The sequence below is a fragment of the Macaca fascicularis genome, chromosome 9 (assembly GCF_037993035.2).
Source record: "Macaca fascicularis isolate 582-1 chromosome 9, T2T-MFA8v1.1".
In the NCBI taxonomy this organism is placed as follows: domain Eukaryota; kingdom Metazoa; phylum Chordata; class Mammalia; order Primates; family Cercopithecidae; genus Macaca; species Macaca fascicularis.
In genome coordinates this window covers 128,495,866-128,517,132 of record NC_088383.1, presented here as the reverse complement: position 1 = coordinate 128,517,132, position 21,267 = coordinate 128,495,866, and the positions used below count along the sequence as shown (strand labels likewise).

The 21,267-nt window shown below is 48.5% G+C and overlaps 1 protein-coding gene across 4 annotated transcripts in view; it reads left to right on the top strand.

Annotated features, from left to right (window-relative positions):
- RGS10 (regulator of G protein signaling 10) overlaps positions 1–2,580 on the top strand; it is a 42,452-nt gene extending 39,872 nt beyond the window's left edge. For all 4 annotated transcript variants that reach the window (XM_005566569.5, XM_074002893.1, XM_065521484.2 and 1 more), the window contains one exon: positions 2,228–2,580. In XM_005566569.5, the coding sequence (XP_005566626.1) occupies positions 2,228–2,374 (147 nt within the window). In that variant the 3' untranslated portion in view covers positions 2,375–2,580. The remainder of the gene's footprint in view (positions 1–2,227) is intronic.
- Positions 2,581–21,267: the final 18,687 nt, after the last annotated feature.

Sequence of the window (21,267 nt, the reverse complement as noted above, 5' to 3'; positions counted from 1 at the left end):
GAGACGCCTGGGTCGCACCGCATCCTGCTCAGAGTGGCGGGTCCCGTCTGCGTGGACCTGGGGTGGGAGTGGGCACAGGACTGAGGCCGGGTGCCAGCCGGGACCCTGGTGCCACTGGTTTCATTAGTCACATTTGAGCGTTCATTGCAAACTTTGAACTAGGTAAGCCTCGAAAAGTTTCCCTTGGGGGCTCTTGTGCTCGGAAGGGCTGAATAAGGCAGATGGTGGCGCTTGCTTAGCATCTTGGTGGGACACCCTGAAGGAGTAATGGTGTTTCTCATCCCCCACCTCACCCCCGGCTATGATTTTTGTCTTTTCTGGGATTAAATTTTTTTTTTTTTTCTGTAAACCTCAGAAAATTACAGTCACACCTGGAATTCCAGGATGGCTACAAGATAGACGACTGCTCTAGCGTGGCATGGGACAGGGCCTTAAGGAGGCAGGGCCTTGCTGAGCAGCTGGAGGACTCGGGCAAGACTAGAAGGGCACCAGGGGATGGGCAGGCGCTAGTTTAACAGTTTAAAGAAAACCTGAAGTCCCAGGTCTTTCTCTGGGTTGTGGACTCTGTTTATAGTACAGTGACTCAGGCGGTTCTGCTGTGGTTGAAGCCATCTTGGGAAGATGAAGGTGTAAAATTTGAGGGTTCCAGTTCCCTCCTGAAGCACCTCCTATCTGCCAAGCAGATGTTCTGAGTCCTTTGAGTCCCTCAGATGTTTATTTATTTTTTATTTTATTTTATTTATTTATTTTTTTGAGACAGAGTCTCGCTGTGTTGCCCAGGCTGGAGTGCAGTGGTGTGATCTCAGCTCACTGCAGCCTCTGCCTCCCAGGTTCAAGTGATTCTTCTGCCTCAGCCTCCCAAGTAGCTGGGGTTACAGGCATGTGCCACCACGCTCGGCTAATTTTTGTATTTTTAGTAGAGACGGGGGTTTCACCATGTTGGCCAGGCTGGTCTTGAACTCCTGACCTCAAGTGATCCACCTGCCTCCACCTCCCAAAGTGCTGAGATTACAGGTGTGAGCCACCGTGCCCGGCCCCCTCAGATGTTTCATTTATAAAATAGTGTATGTGTGTTGGGAGAGGGCAGCCTTAAAATATGTCAGGGTTTTACCATCCACTTGACAACCCCGTCTGGCAGTCAGCGACATTCTAGACATCTCTGGAACTTTCCACTTGGTTGTTCCGTGTACCAGGGTGAACTGTGTGGATTTTTAGTTGCAGAGCATACTGAAAGTTAAGTGGAAAGGTATGAGAGGGTGGGTGGGGGGGAGAGAGAGAGAGAGAAAGATGAGGGGTGGGAAAGAGATCATACTTCTCAACAGCTGGAAAAGGCTTTGTGCTTCTCCTTTTCCTGCCCCTTTCCTGGGACAAGGGAGGAGGGCAGATGGCACAGGATTGGGTAGGAGTGGGGGAAGATGAATGCTGGTCACAAGGACCATGGCCCAGAAGAGGTTCAGTGGCAGCCAAAGGAAAAACAGCCTTCTGAGTGTCTGCTGTACCGGCAGGGGCAGCCCTCTAATCTGGGGCACTTCAGCTCTGTCGGGTGTCTTCTTTGCTCACCTGACATACCTTAGACTTGTTTCGTTCTGGGGATGTGCTCCCCAGCCTGTCTGATGGCACAGATGTTGGCCTGCTGCAGCTGGCTGCTCCGTTCTTTATTTGGGGCCTGTTCCCTTGCTAAGATCATAGTTTGACTGTCCTGCCCTGCAGTGAGCATGCCTCATTTTGACTCTTGGCACAATAATAGGTTTGTTTGAGATCTCGGATGCCAGACTTACTGGGAGTCTTAACAATACTGGCATCATATGATATATCAGTGATCTTTTTAACACCACTGCCTCTACAGAAATGGTTTCTATCCGGCTGCCTCAAGCTCTTGGAGAAATACATCCTTGTGTTATCTAGGCAAATAAAGGGGAGAGTCTTGAAGGACTTCTTGATACAAGGGTCTGAATTAGTGCCGTGTGAATCTATATTTCCGTGGAAAATAAAGGCATATTTGTTCATGTGACTGTCTATATATTCCATTGAGATTATTGCATAATGACCAAAAATCTCCAGGAAATGTGCCTTGTCTAGCAGATGGCTTATTTGAGCTTTCTTAGTGTGTTCTTTGCACGTACTAGTATTCTTTGGCACATGGTAGGTATCCAATACTTATCTGATGAGATGATTTATGGCCTGGATTAGCCTCAGCCTTCAGACTCTTTTTTCTTTTCCTCCTTAGATCTTTAATCTCATGAAGTACGACAGCTACAGCCGCTTCTTAAAGTCTGACTTGTTTTTAAAACACAAGCGAACCGAGGAAGAGGAAGAAGATTCGCCTGATGCTCAAACTGCAGCTAAAAGAGCTTCCAGAATTTATAACACATGAGCCCCCAAAGAGCCAGGACTGGCAGCTTTAAGAAGCAAAGGAACTTCCTCTCAGGACCGTGCAGGGTTTATCATTGCTTTGTTATTTGTAAGGACTGAAATGTACAAAACCCTTCCATGGGATATGTGTGTTTTATTAACTGCTTCACCAGTAAATTTTGCATGATGGCTAAGCTAACATAAAAAAATAATAATAATAACTTGGAAGTTTTAGTTCACAAAACAGAGATTCCTTCAACACTGGACACGTCGAGCATTTTGTAGCTTAATTAAGCCTCATATAAGGCCGCAGGGTGAAACACATCACTACCTTTTACCTTGTAAGTGTTTGCTCTACCTCTCTGGTGAGTGGATGCATGTCCACAGGTCACTTAGTAAATTAACTCAAGCGTGAGTTGATCCGGCAAACCCAGGCTACTGGGGGTATTGTCTGCCAGTCGCCTTTTGGGTTAAATATTTCTCAAGAGCACGTTCAGTGCTGGAAAAAGAAAATGAATCACTGACAGCCTCTAAAGATTTGGGAAACTTGTGTGTGAGTGTCATCAAAGGGTTATTATTTCTTGTGTGTGGGTTGGTCCTGGTTTTGACCACAACCCGTGACATTTCATGCAATGCAGATAAATAGTTCATCTTGACAGAAACAAGATCTCAACCAGGAAGGAAAAGAAACACAAGTGGGAAATTGTTCAGGGTCCCCCTGGCGAGTCAAGGTGGTGTTGAATGGCATTGTAGCACAGGTACGTGCAAAGGATGGAGTTGGTGGGGCTCTTCCTTTCTCCTGTACCCATCGCGGACATATCATAATCCTTTCCTCTCTGCTCCCACAGAACTTACTAACTCTGGCTTGAGACTTCACCAGGAAAAAGAAATGCTGCCTTTCAGCCTGCTCTTCTTGGATGGGGAGGCTGCGAATGGGCCATGCTTGAGCCAGGCTGTCCCCGCCAGCCCAGGAACTCCACTTTTAGAGCAGAGCCCACCAGGGCCAAGGTCAGGCTCAGTTCCCTTCGGTGAATTGTTCGTGCTATTTGTAGGGGGTTGGGTGCTGCCACCAGGCCTTTTCCAGGATGTTTGCTAAGCCCTTTCTGTTTGTACAAAGTGACCAGCTTCTGTTGCGTGTGAGCCTCCCAACTCAGACTTTCCTGTTTGCAAAATTCCCTAGTGTTGAAGGTGGCTGTATAGTTTATCAATCAAACTAGGACACTTTTCTGAGAGAAGAGGGGTTGAGCTTAATAATTAGACTGGGATAATGCCTATTATAAGCCCTAATCTGGTTCTATTCTGGGTCACAGTTACCCTACTGATGGCTGTCCCCCACATGAGCTCTTGGGCAGCCCCCCCGGATTCCCTAGCCTCACTGTCTAGACACTGTGGTCAAATGTTTCCTGCCCTTCCATCCAGGGCCTGGGAAAGGGATGGCCTTCAGGGAGCCGTTCACTGCCAAGCACTAAATAACCCAAGGACATTCATCAGAAACAGCAAACACAGGCTTCTCCACCCTCCTCAGGTACTTCCCAGACAGGCCTACTCTGCACCTGTCTTCTCTCTGCCTATTTCCAGAACCTGGGAAGGAGACGGTGATACTGAGAATGATACCCAAGGGCCCTGTGATCAGAGAAATTCAGTTCATTGTCAAGCAGAGCAGATTGGCGCATTATTTATTTATTTATTTATTTATTTATTTATTTATTTATTTTTGAGACAGAGTCTTGCTCTGTCGCTCAGGCTGGAGTGCAGTGGCACGATCTGGGCTCACTGCAATCTCTGCCTCATGGGTTAAAGCGATTCTTCTGCCTCAGCCTCCTGAGTATCTGGGATTACAGGCACATACCACCCAGCTGATTTTTGTATTTTTAGTATTTAGTATTTTTGTATATTTACAAAAATATAGTATTTTGTATAGTATTTTTGTATACTTTGTAAATATAGTATTTTGTATAGTATTTTTGTATATTTAGTATTTTTAGTAGAGACGGGGTTTCACCATGTTGGTCAGGCTGGTCTTGAACTGACCTCATGATCCTCCCGCCTTAGCCTCCCAAAGTGCTGGGATTACAGGCATGAACCACCGCACCAGGCCTATTTTTTAATTTTTGAGATGGAGTGTCACTCTGTCTCCCAGGCTGGAGTTCGGTGGCATGATCTCAGGTCACTGCAACCTCCGCCTCCCAGGTTCAAGCGATTCTTGTGCCTCAGCCTCCCAAGTAGCTGGGATTACAGCACCCACCACCATGGCCAGCTAATTTTTGCATTTTTAGTGGAGTTGGGTTTTCACCATGTTGGCCAGGCTGGTCTCGAACTCCTGACTTCAAGTGATCTGCCCCCTCAGCCTTTCAAAGTGCTAGGATTACAGGTGTGAGCCACTGCGCCTGGCTAGATTGATGCATTTTTAAAGAGTAAAGATTAAAAACAACACAGGTTCTCTAGCTCAGCTTTCAGTTTATTAACCGGATGCAGTTCGGTTATTCAGGGATACAGAGACAGCCCACTGCACCACTGCAGACGTAGGGAGTCTTGAGGGTGACCTGACTGGCTGCCTTTGGAGAGCCTGTCGTGGGCAGGTCTCAGAGACTGAAGGTGGGCTAGGAAGCCGCTCTCTGACTTTTCCCCTTTTACCAATGGGCGCAGAGACCCTTTGAGATGGCCATCTCTTTCTAAGAGTTTGAATAAAACAAATAGCCAGAGTTAGCCAGAAGATCAGCCATTAAAGGAATATTCTTCCCCCTGCCCCCACTTAGGAGTTGCCTGAAAAGCTGAAAGGCAGCGGGGTGGTGAGCCTCAGAGCTTAATCACTGCTTACTCCTACTAGTGTGAACTCACGCCACTCCGTCTGGCTTACATCTATGCCAGTCGCAGCACTGAGGCATATGCAGAATTTAGTGTCCTGAAGCAATTGCAAACGTGAAGCTGAAGTGTAGGGGATCCACATAGCCAAACAACTGCTTGTACCCAGCCCTTTGCTTTCATCCCTGTGCCCATCCATTCATCGATTAGGGTTGAAATTGTGTCTTTGGCTGGGTGTGGCGGCTCACACCTGTAATCCCAGCACTTTGGGAGGCCGAGGTGGGTGGATCACCTGAGGTCAGGAGTTTGAGACCAGCCTGGCCAACATGGTGAAACTCTGTCTCTACTAAAAATACAAATACTAGCCACGCATGACTGCACATGCCAGTAATCCGGCTACTCAGGAGGTAGAGGCAGGAGAATCACCTGAATCGGGAGGCAAAGGTTGCAGTAAGCTGCACTCCAGCCTGGGTGACAGAGCAAAACTCTGTCTCAAAAAAAAAAAAAAAAAAAAAGAAATCGTGTCTTCAATGTGCCAGGGACTGTGCTAGGTGCCAAGATTCAGGGGGCAATAAAGCAGCAGTGGCGAGCTGTGCTCCAGCGGGGTTTACAGATGTATGAAAATACAGGTTTTCTTACTGTTCAGGCCTAATGAGGCCAGCAGGTCAGGAGACAACTGCCATTGGAGAGACAATTTGTTACAGTTCCTAAGCAGAGGCGGCATGCGATAATCATGCAGGGCCACGTGGGGGAAGCACCAGGGTCAGGAGGCAGCCCAAGGGGAAAACATGGGCAAGAGCCTTTACTGTGGTTTCTCTGGAAAAGGCAAGCAGGGTAAACAGGCTTCAGATGGGCTGGTTTGAGTCATTTCAGCAGGTTCTGGGGTATAGGGACTGTCCCTAGTTGTCTGGCCAGACTCTGGGGTGCTTAAGGCAGATGGGTAATGGCCTCCAGTGTGACAGCCTGATCAAGGAGGCATCTGGGTTACATCTCTGGATTCATGGCTTTGCACGTTAAAGGCATACTCAGCTGTTTACTATCTCTAGGAATTAGGGGGCCCTGCCTGGTAGGGGCAGTCTCTCCAGTGTCAGCAAGGCCCCAAGTGAGCATTGGAATAAAAAGACATGCTAGAGGCCCGGCACAGTGGCTCACGTCTGTAATCTCAGCACTTTGGGAGGTCAGGGCGGGCGGATCACCTAAGGTCAGGAGTTTGAGACCAGCCTGGCCAACATGGTGAAACTCCGTCTCTACTAAAAATATAAAAATTAGCTGGTGTGGTGGCGCACACCTGTAATCCCAGCTACTAGGGAGCCTCAGGCAGGAGAATCACTGGAACCTGTGAGGCAGAGGTTGCAGTGAGCCGAGATCATGGCACTGCACCCCAGCCTGGGCCACAGAGCGAGACTCCGTCTGAAAAAAAAAAAAAAATGACATGCTTAATACAGCCATCTGCAGGGGTCTCAGACTCCCAGCCAGCAGGCCATAGATGCATTTTGCTGTTTCATGGGGTGTAAGTTTTAAACCTTTTTGCAAATGCCTGAGGCAGCGTGTGATTGTAATCTCTAGTTGGCTGCAGGTCCCACCACTCCCTATTGCCTTACCTTAGACCACTCCCATATCTGTGTTATCTACTGGCTCCATAGTCTGTACTCTGATTTCTAGTTCCCATGTGCAGAGAGCACAGCCTGGGTGGCCTTTGCAGTCATTCATTATACCTCCAAATCCACTCTGCTTACCTGCTGGCTTTCTGAGAGTAAGTTGCACACCGTTTCTAACCTTGGTCCTGCACTGCCCCGCCTTCTCAATTGCAAAACTCCCCTCTGAGGTGTGAGGGGAATCACATCACACTTGTGGAACCTCTTTCCAAGTGCTTCTTTCCCATCATGTCATCGCAAACCCTTAAAAAGTAGGGGGACAGCTATTCCTCCTGTTTTAGAGATGGGAACACCAAAATGGATGACATGACTCACCTGAGCACATGCTTGTGGGTGGCAGAGTCTGTGACAGGAGCCAAACCTTCTGTCTCCTACCCAGCTCCCTTTTTGGTCCATCCTTTGCCTGGACAGGGCCCCTGAGAAGTCCAGGGCTGGGGTGAACATTGGCCTTTTGGGAAAGATGCTCATCCACTCACACAACAGATATTTAATGTGCACCTACTATATCCAGGCCAAATACTAGACACAGGAATGTAGGGGTGAAAGAATGAGGCATTAACCCTGCTCTTGGAGAGCAACCGGCCAGGAGAGGACATGAGGTCGGCATCAACAACTGCCATTAGAAAGAAAGTGGCCAGCCCCCGGGAGAGGGACAGATGGGACATGCCTGGCTGGTTGGGCTCATCTCTTCAGTTTACAAGTGGGATTGTTTTGCCTTTCCCATAAATGTCAGGATGTTAAGCTTCATGTTGACACTGGCAGTGAAGTGATTCTTTCAAACAATGTGAGCATGAGTGCTCTGTTCTTCAGGGGATAAGCTTTTTATTTCAGTTTTAAGTGAAGTCCAGATAATAAAGTGACAGTCAGTTAGCTAAGTTCTCCTCATGGGTTGCTAATGAGGACACGTGTCCTTTTGTGTGTGATAGAGCTAAGGGCTGATTAATTGGTACCCAACTCTCAGGCCATGGCTCTGAATTTGGGAGGATGCTTTGTTTACAAGCTTTGCAAACTACTCATGACTCACATTCTGTCATTATTTACTTTCATTTTGGCTGCAGACGTTCTAGAACTTGCATTTAGTTAAGTGCTAAATGGTCTTGTACCATTAGCTTCCAGGGTTTTAAAAACTGTTTTCTTCACAAGGTTAGTTGCGTCCAATGCAGTGAGTACTGTAAAAAGTCTGGTGCCCTGGCAAGGAGGGAAGAAATTTCATGCACAGCCGGAGCCAGGGGTAGAATCACTGTGTTCAAATGGTCCCTAAACCTTGGGCAGAGCCTAGGGCTCCCCTTGGATTGCCACAGACACTACAAGCTTTGCAAGTCCAAAGTTGCCCAAGTCTCTGAGTGAGGATCAGGAGCTTGAGCAACTTTGCACTTGCAGGTGAGGGGCTCAGGGTGAGGCTCTTGCACGAGTGCCCTGTGCTGCACGCTTGTCTAGAGGAGCCCTTTTCCTGATGTCCACAAGGCCACTGGGTAGGAGCAGCAGGAAGTGGCCTGATAGTCTCCTCTGTCCTGCAGTTTGACATCTGATCATCAGTAAGTCCTCTAGATTCTTCTCCAAAATATAGCTTCACCATGTCTATGCCTCCGGTCTCCATGGCCACAGGTCCTGACCAGGTCACCTTATCTCTTGCCCGGAGGATCCTCCTCCTAGCTGGTCTGTCTACCTCGCTCCACACCCCTGCTCCTCATCTTCATCTAGTATCCTTTTTTTTTTTTTTTTTAAGAGACAGGGTCTCAGTCTGTTGCCCAGCGGGGAGGGCAGTGGTGTGATCGTAGCTCACTGCAGCCTCAAACCCCTGGGCTCCAGTGATCCTCCCACCTCAGCCTCCTGAGTAGCTGGTGCTATAGGCACACACCACCACACCTGGCTAATTTGTTTTATACATATACACACACACACATGCGCGCACGCACACACACACACACACAGACACACACACACATATATATATATGTTTGTTTGTTTGTTTTTTATAATGGGGTCTCCCTATGTGGCCCAGGCTGGTCTTGAACTCCTCACCCTAAGCGATCCTCCAGCCTTGGCCTCCTAAAGTGCTGGGATTATAGATGTGAGCCATTGTGTCTGGTCTAGTACCCAGCTTTTAAAAGAACAAACCTGGCCATACTGCTCACTCTGCTTAAGCCCCTTTTGTGCCCTTTTCTTGTTCTCAACATAAAAATTCAGATCATAACCAAGGCCTGGGAGACGTAGCTCAGCCCCACCTCACCCTCCATCCTCCGCAGTTGGCCCTTCGCAGCCTCGCAGGCCTGAAGCCGACCGGGAGCAACACAGGATACTGCTTCCCGCAGCCTTTGCCTGGGCCACGGCCAATGCACAGAGTGGCTTCCTCCCGACCCTGGTGTGGCCGGCCCCTTCTCATCCTTCAGGTCTCAGGCTGTGTGTTAGCTCCTGAGGAGGGGACCAAATCCCTCGAGGCAGCCCCTCCTCCCTCATGCTCCTGCACAGCCCCTTCAGAACCCAAGTCTGACTGTTAGCAGTTTGGGCCTCTCCCCACAAGGACAGGGACCAGGTCTCTTTCCTGTGCTCCCAGCAGCCAGCCTGGTGCCTGGCCCAGGGTAGCCACGAGCAGGCACTCCAGAAATATTCCTGGAGTGAGCAAATTAATACCACATGGGTCAGGATCTAAAATTTTGGTTAACCTCATTCACAGCCTGCCACCCCAGGGTTGCCCATTCGTCATGGCTGATCCATGTCATTGTCACAAAAACACAGATTGGAGGCCAGGTGCAGTGGCTCATTCCTGTTAGCCCAGCACTTTGGGAGGCTGAGATGGGCAGATCACTTGAGGTCAGGAATTCTAGACCAGCCTGGTCAACATGGTGAAACCCCGTCTCTACTAAAAATATAAAAATTAGCTGGGAGTGGTGGTGGATGTCTGTCATCCCAGCCACTCGAGAGGCTGAGGCAGGAGAATTGCTTGAACCTGGGAGGCAGAGGTTTTGCAGTGAGCCAAGATTGTGCTACTGCACTACAGCCTGGGTGACAGAGTGAGACTTTGGCTCAAAACAAAAACAAAAATAAAAACAGATTGGAGGGAGAGAAGCCGACCCTTTCATGAGCACCTCCCCCATGCGCAGGAGGTGTGACTTCCACTGTGTCAGTGGAGAATTGAGCTCCAGCAGCACTGAACCTGCACTAGGTCAGCACGACCCATAGTTAGTGGGGCTGGGACCGGAACCCAGGTCTTTTGGATCCCCACAGCCCACTATCCATCACTACGCCAGGCTGGGCTCATCCAGCTCAGGAAAATCTTTGGTCATTCCAGCTAGAAAATGTGACTGTGTCTCTGTTCTCCCAGGGAGAAGGCTGCTACCCGGCCAGTCTCGTCCCCTTCTAGCCTTTCTTCTATGGGATACACAGAGAGCCCCGGCCCCAGTCAGGGAGACAGAGTCAATGCTTCTTTAAAAAGCCTGGTTTGTGTTTGCAACCAGTTTTGCTTTTTGTTTTTGTTTTTGTTTTTTCCTTTAGGAATATATCATGAGCATCTTTCCACGCCAATAAACATAATTATATACAATCCAAAAAAAAAAAGTCCTGTTTTGAGATTATCTAGGAAAGATAAATGTTTCCCTTGTGCTAATTCCAGCACCGTTTATACGCTGCTTTGCAACACAGGCAAACTGTTTTCTTCTTCTTTAAGCATTTAAACTCTGTGTTTTAAACTGTTATGGCATGCAGCTCGCGAAGAGTAACAGATGTCTGCCTGCTAGACTTCTTTCCCAGGAAAAGAATCTGCTGCTTCTTGGTCTCCAGAGGAAGGATGACTTTGCAAGTATGTGGCTTTCGGTCTCCTGCTGCCCCTCTCACCCCCATAAGAATGGGGGAAGAAATAGAGCACCGCAGGCTGCCTCATAAATATCTTTGTCTACAGATCCTGGCTGATTGCAGAGGCAGAGGCGAGACTCTGAACTCCCAGGAGGCTGTCCCTGTCCCTCCCAGAGGGAGGATTTCTCTCTTTTCTCCTAAGGGAGCGGGGTCACTCATCATGACTTAAAAACATGAAAATGTGGGTCCACCTTTACTAAATGTGTAGGTTTCCCCAGAAACTTAGCACTAAAAGAACCTCTGTCAACTATCATCATCATTATTTTTGAGACGGAGTCACGCTCTATCTCCACCCAGACTGGAGCGCAGTGGTGCGATCTTGGCTCACTGCAACCTCTGCTTCTGGGTTCAATCAATTCTCCTGCCTCAGCCTCCCGAGTAGCTGGGATTACAGGTGTGCACTACCATGCCCAGGCAATTTCTGTAGTTTTAGAAGAGACGGGGTTTCACCATGTTGGCCAGGCTGGTCTCAAACTCCTGACTTCAGGTGATCCGCCCACCTCAGCCTTTCAAAGTGCTGGGATTACAGACATGAGCCACTGTGCCTAGCTTCATTGTTTGTTTATTATTATTATTTTACTGTTGGTTAGCATGAGAATTGTGGTTATGTTCGTGTCATGAAGTTCAACTGCCTGTATTTTATCCCACCTCCCTCACTTATTAGCCCTGTGAGTTTGCATAAGCCACCATGGATGTTTTCAAGCTCAAGTTTTCTCATTTATTAGATGGGATAATATTGGTCCCTATGCTTTAGTCTGTTTCAGCTGCTGTAACAAAATACCTGGGTAACTTATAAACAACAGATATTTATTGCTCACAGTTCTGGAGGCTGGGAAGCCCAAGATTAAAGACACTGACAGATGAGGTGTTTGGTGAGAGCCTGTTTCTCATCAGTAGTGACTTTTATGTCCTCACATGCTGGGCACATGCTCAGCTAGAAAGGACAAGCAAGTTCCCTAGGGTCTCTGGGCACCGATTCCCATTCATTCAGGTGTCAACCCAGAGCCTTCATGACCTAATCACCCGCGAAAGGCCCTGCCTCTTTTCTTCTTTCTTTCTTTCTTTTTCTTTCTTTCTTTCTTTCTTTCTTTCTTTCTTTCTTTCTTTCTTTCTTTCTTTCTTTCTTTCTTTCTTTCCTTTCTTTCCTTTCTTTCTTTTCTTTCTTTCTTTCTCTTTCTTTCTCTCTCTCTTTCTTTCTTTCCTTTCTTTTCTTTCTTTCTCTTTCTTCCTTCCTTTCCTTCCTTCCTTCTTTCTTTCTTTTTCTTTCTCTTTCTCTCTCTCCTTCTTTCTTTCCCTTTCTTTCTTTTCCTTTCTTTCCCTTCCTTCCTTCCTTCCTTCCTTCCTTCCTTCCCTCCCTCCCTCCCTCCCTCCCTCCCTTCTTTCTTGCTTGCTTGCTTGATAGAGTCTTGCTCTGTCACCCAGACTGGAGTGCAGTGGCATGATATGCGCTCACTGCAACCTCTGCCTCCTGGGTTCAAGCGATTCTCCTGCCTCAGCCTCCCGAGTAGCTGGGATTACAGGCATGCACCACCACCCATGGCTAATTTTTGTATTTTTGGTAAAGAGGAGGTTTTGCCATGTTGGCCAGGGTGGTCTCGAACTCCTGACCTCAAGTGATCCACCCGTCTTGGCCTCCCAAAGTGCTGGGATTACAGGTGTAAGCCACCATGCCCCAGCCAGCCCTGCCTCTTAATATCATCACACTGGAGATTAGGTTTCAACATGTGAATTTGGGGCAGGGGTGGGGGGCGGCACTACATAAAATCCAATGAGATAATACATGCAATGCGCACAGCACAGTGCCTTGCACACAGCAGCTTAATAAACCTTGGTGATTATTATGAGGCCACCAAACCAGGGAGAGGTCGTGTGATCTGCCTAAGGTGTGCAGGGAAGGGTAGCAGATCCCCGGCTGGGTGTGACTCCTGGCTCCTTGCCTGGGACTATTTCACTGTCCCCCCAGTCCCCCGCACACACATGCACACGATGTTACCCTGCGTTCGGGTCGCTGATGGATGGGCAGCCAGCTGGACCTGAATGTCATTCGAATGATTGCAGGCTCGAAACCAGGGGTGGGCGGGGGGCTCTCAGGAGAGGGTTAGGGCCCAGAAGGGGACATGCAGGCGGAAGCCAGAGAAGTGAGAGGGAGATCTGGGTGGTGGGTGCCCCAGCAGTATAATATGGCTCCATTTCCAACCTGGAGCCAGGTCGTTGCCTCTCCAGACATTTTGCGTCCGAAGGAAGGGGAAGGGAATTCAGTAGACACTCTTTGGAGGAGCCTCTTGGACCTTGGTGACTTTTTCTTGACAAGAACCATGGTTTCCCTGGGCAGAGCTGCCCACATGCTTTTCTGGGAGGTCCCGGGCTCCCCAGGCTCCTTGGAGTAGAAGGAAGTCTGGGGACGCCGAGAGCCTGCCTGAAATTCCTGGCTTGAGCTCACGGGGGAGCTGGTGAGCTGTGGAGGGAGGGAGCTCCCGGGCTTCTCGCGGGTCCCTGCAGCACGCGAGGACCGTCTAAGGCCCTGGGCACCCATCTGGTCAGACCGTTCCCCCCACCAACTTTTCTCCTTCTCTCCCCCAGAAGGGTGCCCTGGGGAGACCGCTTCCCCAGAGACTGGAACTGGGCAGGAAGGTGGGGCTCCCATCCTTTCTGGCCCCCACGGTTCAGGCAGTTCATCTTCCGGCAGGAAGGTGAGGTTTTGAGGTACTTTCTGGGCTTGCACTGACGTTTTCGTCTGCCTCCTTTCATTGGTTTTCGACTACCACCCCCGCACCCACCCCGCCCCACTCTCTACTTTGGCCTTTGCTGGCTCCAAACCCTCTCAAATATCCCACGAGGGCCATTAGTGGGAGACCTTTGTTCATTTCATTCATTTTTTAAATCAATGCTATATATATATATTTTTTAATGCTCAGAAACAGTGTTTTGATGTGAGTTTGTTACTTGAAGAACTTCAGGGCTTTGTGCAACAAACTGCCTGGTACTAAAGTTGTATTAACAAAGAGATCAAGAAATGACTGGCGATGTGCACAGAGGCTTAAAGGTTTAATATGGCTGAGATACTAAACTTCTCTCTTTCCCACCACTTTATTTTATCTTTATTTTTAAGTCAGAGTCTTGCTCTGTCACCCAGGCTGGAGTGCAGTGGCATGATCTTGGCTCACTGCGACCTCCACCTCCCGGGTTCTCATGCCTCAGCCTCCTGATTAGCTGGGATTATAGGTGCACACTACAATGCCTGGCTAATTTTTGTATTTTTAGTAGAGATGGGGTTTCACCATGTTGGCTAGGCTGGTCTCAAACTCCTGACCTTAGGTGATCCGCCCAACTCAGCCTCCCAAAGTGCTGGGATTGCAGGCGTGAGGCACTATGCCCAGCCTCCAATCACTTCATTTTAAAAGTGTATCTCCAAATCCTTGTCTTCTACCTCGGGGTGGTCGTTCCAAAATGTTTTATTTCTGAAGCTTCCCAGATAAGAGGCTACAATTTCACTCGTTCCTCCCTAGCTCACAGATGCATTTTTTTCTTCTTTTTTTTGTGTGTGTGGTGGAAGGAATTTTTTTTTAAAAAAACTAAGAGATATCTAATTTCAGTAAAGTACACAAATCTTCAGTGGACAGCTCCATGGATGTCTCCATTTGTCTACACACTGGTAACTACCACTGCATTCAGCTATGGAATATTTCTAGCATCTGGGCTGCAGGATATTTTTGTTGTTATTTTTTGTTTTTTTTGAGACCGAGTCTCATTCTGTCGCCCAGACTAGAGTGCAATGGCACGATCTCGGCTCACTGCAACCTCCGCCTCCCAGTTCAAGTGATTCTCCTGCCTCAGCCTCCCAAGTAACTCCTGACCTCAAGTGATCTGCCACCTCGGCCTCCCAATGGGCTGGGATTAGAGGCATGAGCTGCCACACCCAGCCTGGGGTGCAGTGTTTTTTTGTTTGTTTTTGTTTTTTTGAGATAGAGTCTCACTCTGTCACCCAGGTTGGAGTGCAATGGCGTGATCTTGGCTCAGTGCAACCTCTGCCTCCCGGGTTTAGGCGATTCTCCTGCCTCAGCCTCCTGAGTAGCTGGGACTACAGGCACATACCACCATCCTTGGCTAATTTTTGTATTTTTAGTGGAGACGGGGTTTCACCATGTTGGCCAGGCTGGTCTTGAACTCCTAACCTCAGGTGAGCCACCCACCTCAGCCTCCCAAAGTGTTGGGATTACAGGTGTGACCCACTGTGCCCGGCAGTTTTTAAGGGACACTGTGTTTGTCTATTTGTGCTGTGGTAACAGAATACCTTAGACTGAATGACTTAGAAGCAGTGGACATTTATTTCTCACAGTCTGGAAGCAGGGAAGTCCATGACCAGGGTGCTGGCAGGTTCGGGGTCTAGCAAGGACCAGCTTCCTTCACAGATGGACGTCTTCTCCCTGTGTGCTCACATGGTAGAAGGGGTGAGGCAGCTCTCTGGGGCCTCTTTGATAAGGGCACGAATTTCACTGGCGAAGGCTCCAGCCTCATGACCTCCCAAAGGCCCTACCTCTTAATACTTTTGCCTTGGCTTTTAGTTTCAACATGAATTTGGGGGTGAGGACACAAACATTCTGATCATAGCAAGCATCTTCTTGAGAAGTCCACCCAGGCAGAACATTCGACGTGAGCTGGGAGCTGTGGTGATGCTGGGGGCGGAGTATTGAGGGTCCTGGGCCTCCCACTGTGCCATCATCCTGCCGCCCAGCTCTGGTGTCTCAGTTCTCAGCAGATGGATAATCCACACACCCTGTCCTCGCCTCCTCGTCCAGCCGTGTGGAGTGAGAAGAAGGCAGGCCCTCCTCCTCCATGCATGAGCTTTTTGAGGTTGTACTCTGATTTTTCCCGTTAGGGAGCTTGGTTACTTCACAAAACCTTCAGCAGCCAAGGTGCCATTTTGCCTATGCCCAGTTCTGTGGCAGAGTTGGGAGGAGTTTCAGTGGAGTTGTCCATATTTTTATATTCCTACCTATTCAGTGCTGACAAATCATTTTGCTCAGTTTGCCACTAACCCATCACTTTTAACAAACTTTTTATTAGGACAATTTCAAAATATTCCGAAAAGTAAAAATACAACCATAACAAAAGCATTGCCTTGGCTTAATAATGAACACTTTGCCATGTTTCATTTCTCTGCTCATATTTTGCTGGCAAACTATTTTAAAGAAAATCAGACATAATGCTTCACCTAAAACAAGGACATTAGGAGTCAGTGGGAATCTAAAACAATCAAACAAGGAAGTAAAAAGCAGAATGGCGGTCCTCAGAGGCTGGGAGGTGGAGAAAATAGGGAGACATTGGACGAAGGATACATGGTTACAGTTAGAAGGAATAAATGGTAAGTATTTAAGGTGATGGATGTGTTAATTAACTTGATTCAATCATTCCATGCTCTATACATATATCATCACTGTTTACCACGTGATTATATACAATTATAAAATTGTACAATAAAATGAACAAAATGAACAATAATTCTCAATATCATCTAATGTCTACTCAGACTTCCCAAGCTACAGAACATTGTGAAATGTCCTTTTTTAAAAAAATTGTTTCTTTATTTTGAGACAGAGTCTCGCTCTGTCACCCAGGCTGGAATGCAGTGGTGTGATCTTGGTTCACTGCAACCTCCACCTCTTGGGCTCAAACAATTCTCGTGCCTCAGCCTCCCGAGTAGCTGGAATTACAAGCATAAGCCACCATGCCCAGCTAATTTTTATATTTTTAGTAGAGACGGGGTTTTACCATGTTGGCCATGATGTTCTCAAACTCGACCTCAAGTGATCCACCCACCTCAGCCTCCCAAAGTGCTGGGATTACAGGCGTGAGCCACTGCACCCGGCTTTTTTTTTTTTTTTTAAATTGAGGATCATGCACATAGGTGTGGAACATCCATGTGGCTGATCTTAGTGACTCAGTCTCTAGCTCCTCCAGAGGTCAAACTGATACCATATGGCCCATGTCTCTAACTATAAACTACACTGCCTGCATAAACTATCTGGCATGGCCCAGGCCTCAGCGTGAAAAGACAGTCTGATTAGACTGGATATTCTGAGGGCCTAGATGTCATCTCCCCGGAGCCCGTCAAGGGCCAGACCAGTCTACGGAATGTGCACGGTTTGAACACTATGTTTTCTGTGTTCAAAGCCATGCACAACAATGTTTTGGGAAACCCTGATAGACACCCAGGCTCTAGGGCTGCATTCAGTTAGGTCCTCAGAATGTAAAGGGGGCCAGGCACGGTGGTTCACACCTGTAATCTTAACACTTTGGGAGGCCAAGGCAGGTGGATCACTTGAGGTCAGGAGTTCAAGACCAGCCTGGCTAACATGGCAAAACCCTATCTCTACTAAAAATACAAAAATTAGCCAGGCGTGGTGGTGGGCACCTGTAATCCCAGCTACTTGGGAGGCTGAGACAGAAGAATCACTTGAACCCAGGAGGCGGAGGTTGCTGTGAACCAAGGTTGTGCCACTGCACTCCGGCCTGGGCGACAGAGCAAGACTCTATCTCGAAAAAAAAAAAAAAAGAACATAAAGGGCCCTGGAGGCCAGCCTTCCTATAGTCTGAGTAAAGATAGGCCACCTGACTAAGCGCCATTTTCATTTCTCCAGTGGTCGGAGACCTTATTCGTGGCTCTGTTAGAGGTAGGCAAGTACAGATCCAGGAAGTAAATCTTTGAGAATGTTTCATTCCACAGGAAATATATAACTCAGCAAGTTTTTTGCTTTTGTTCCCTGCCCCCTCCCCCCCGCCCCGCCACCAGCTTAGCTGTTAGAAAATAGAGGCCAAACTCTCTGCCAGTGCCGGACTTGGCTTGGGTGCCTGGAGCTGTTCACACCCTCCCAGTGCCGTGGCCATCTCTGCTCTGTTCCACCCATGTATGTCTGACTTTACAGGTTATTAACCCTCAGGCCACCTCAGGGATTTTCACCATCAGTTTAATGACTGCAGAGGTGGATGAGATCTTTGGGAGCAGCCCTGGCTAGCCCTCCTGGCATAGATGGGAAGCAGGCTGAGGAGGGATGGGGATGCCCATCCTAGCTAACAGGATGGAATGAGGACTGTCTTTGGACTCCCAGTCCAGTGCTCTGTACTCCTCAAAGCCCTTTCTTGGTCAGGAGCCCCCACCCTCAGGCCCTGGTACCTTTCCCTCAAGCACACCCCAGATAAATCTTGTTGGGGAATGAGGGGCCATTGCAGTTTTAGGGCAGACACAAATGAGCCGTAAAATGTCTCATCCTCAATGTCCCCATATGTGTTAGGACAAATCCTCTTTGACAGATGTATTAGTCCGTTTTAACACTACTATAAAGAAATACCTGAAACTGGGTAATTTATGAAGGAAAGGTGTTTAATTGACTCCCAGTACTACCTGGTTGGGAAGACCTCAGGAAATGTACAATCACGGCCATAGGGGAAGCAAGCACGTCTTACATGGCGGCAGGAGAGAGAAGAGCATGTGAAGGAGGAACTGCCAAACACTTACAAAACCATCAGATCTCATGAGGACTCACCATGCTGAGAACAGCATGGGGGAAACCACCCCCATGATCCAATCACCTCCCTCCCTCCACACGTGAGGATTACAGGTCCCTCCCCTGAGATGTGGAGACCGCAATTTGGGATGACATTTGGGTGGGCACACAGAGCCAAAGCATATCAACAGAGTCCACTCTCAGGGAGGACAATGGGAAAAAGCAGGAAAAGAAGGGCTCAACCGCCAATGAGAGATTCATTTCAGTGGCCACTGAATGCCCCTCACCAATGCCCATACTTGCTGGCTGAGGACATCTCATGTGACAGTCACTGAGCTCCAGGCTGTGCCCGACCCAGAGAGGAGCAAGCCCAGCCCTGCCCTCAAGTTCCTCCAGCAGCTGAGAGGGGAGAGGAATAAGTAACACATCTTCAGGGCACGACTTGCTGCCAGGGTGAGTTTAATGGTGTTACTGCAGTTTTTCAGGGATGTGGGGTAACACTAATTTGTATTCCCTACTCCACCCCACACACATCAAATGAGGCCATTTTCCCCAGGTCTTGATAGGTAGGAGGAGTTTGGGGCTCTTTTTCTATGAAAAATCAATATCTTCTTGGATAATTATTAAAATTATAAATTGAGGCCAGGTGCAGTGGCTCACACCCGTAATCCCAACATTTTGGGAGGCCGAGGCAGGAGGATTGCTTGAGCCCAGGAATTTGGGACCAGTCCTGGCAGTATAGTAAGACGCCATCTCTACAAAAATTAGCTGGTTGTGGTGGCATGCTCCTGTGGTCCCAGCTACTTGGGAGACTGAGGCGGGAGAATTGCTTGAGCCCAGGAGGTCAAGGCTGCGGCGAGCCATGAGCACGCCACTGTACTCCAGCCTGGTCAACAGAGCAAGACCTTGTCCCAAAAATAAATAAATAAATAAATAAGATTATAAATGGAGACATTGGGACCATTCTATGATCTTTATTCCTTAATAATAGGAAGAATAATAAGAATAACCCTTATGTTTATCAAGTCCTTTCCAGTTCACACATCCATTGTTTCCACTAAAACTGAAAATGGCCTGTGGGCCCACTGAGCAGGGAACGTTAGCCCCACTGTCGAGGTGAAGAGGTGGGGTCACAGGCCGAGTGAGTTGCTCAGGTCTCTGGGTGGGAGGTGCTGGCAGAGCCACACCCTGCACCCAGTTTTTATTGGCAGGCCCGGTGAGCAGCATGTGTCCCAGTTGCCTCCATACTCGTGCCTTTCCAGCTCCCTTCTTGAAAGTAACTCGCTGATCAAGTTTAAATCATTTTCCTTGAGACAGTTCATCCGCTTAAACATTTTGGGCACCTGCTGTACACCAGGGACGGTGTGGACACTTCTGTGCCACCTCCTCTGACCTCCCAACGCCACCACTGACCACTGGGAGTTGGGTTTGTGGGATGGGAAGGCTACGGTGCCCTTCGGGGAAGGTTTTCTTGGAAAAAAATCAAACATGGTCTGCTCAGCCTCACGGGGTAGGGAGGGGGTTCCTGCTCACGAGAGGCATTCCAGCAAAGGCTGAGTGGTCACCTGCCAGGATGTTGTAAGCGGAATTCAGACATCACCGGGGATTGGACTAGCTGGACCCTGAGGCTTCCTCCAGCTCTGAGAGGCTGTGCATTTACATTTTGGAAGATGCTTCTCAAGAAAGATAGGAACTCGGCCGGGCGCGGTGGCTCACACCTGTAATCTCGGCACTTTGGGAGGCCGAGGCAGGTGTATCACCTGAGGTCAGGAGTTCGAGGCCAGACTAGCCAACATGGTGAAACCCCGTCTCTACCAAAAATACAAAAATTAGCCAAGCTGGTGGTAGGTGGTAGGCGCCTGTAATCTCAGCTACTCGGGAGGCTAAGGCAGGAGAATCGCTTGAACCCAGGAGGCGGAGGTTGCAGTGAGCCAATGTTGCACCTCTGCACTCCAGCCTGGGCAATGACAGCAAAACTCCGTCTCAAAAAAAAAAAAAAGAAAGAAAGAAAGATAAAAAAGAAAAAAGAAACTCAAATCTTCATTTTCACCCTGAGGGAACATAGGAGACGAGCTTGAAAGGGAGATCCAGGAGATTTAAAAAAAAGACTCAAAAAGGCACGATTTGTTTTGATGCTTGTACAGGGTTTTAAGTTTGAACGCAGGAGAGCTTTGAGGACACCATCAAATGAAACAATGGCAGTGGGGTAATAAGTACTAGGCTGCGAGCCTCCCTCTGTTACCAGCTGCCTTTGAAAACTCCATCTTTGCCAGCTGGCTTACATCATCCCCGCCCATGGAAGAAAGGCCAGATAAAACTACATGATACAGGAAGGGGGAGAAGAGGGAAGGGAGAAGTGAAGGGGGTGCCAGGGTGGCTGCCAGGGTGAGGGGCATGGATAGGAGAGAAATGAGGATTTTAATAAACTCCCAAACCAGGCGCAGTGTCTCACGCCTGGAATCCCAGCACTTTGGGAGGCTGAGGTGAGAGGATTGTTTGAGCCCAAGAGCTTGAGACCAGCCTGGGCAACAGTGTGAGATCCCCATCTCTACAAAAAATAAAAAATTAGCCGGGCATGAAGGCACATGCCTGTGGTCCCAGCTACTTGGGAGGCTAAGGTGGGAGGATTGTCCGAGCCTGGGAGTTTGAGGCTGCAGTGAGCCATGATTGCACCACTGCACTCCAGCCTGGGTGACAAAGTGAGAGCCTGTCTTTCAAAAATAAAAATAAAGGCCGAGCCAGTGGCTTGCACCTATAATCCCAGCACTTTGGGAGGCCGAGGTGGGTGGATCACTTGAGGTCAGGAGTTCGAAACCAGCCTGGCCAACGTGGTGAAACCCCGTCTCTACTAAAATACAAAAATTAGCTGGGCGTGGTGGCACACGCCTGTAATCCTAGCTACTCAGGAGGCTGAGACAGGAGAATTGCTTGAACCCAGGAGGCAGAGGTTGCAGTGAGCTGATATTGTACCACTGCACTCCAGCCTGGGCAACAGAGTGACTCCTTCTAAAAAAAATAATAATAAAATAAAAATAAAAACGCACTAAAAATAAAAAAGTTAATACATTATCAGAACTTGGTATTGAGCTCTCCTTCAGAGTGTTGGG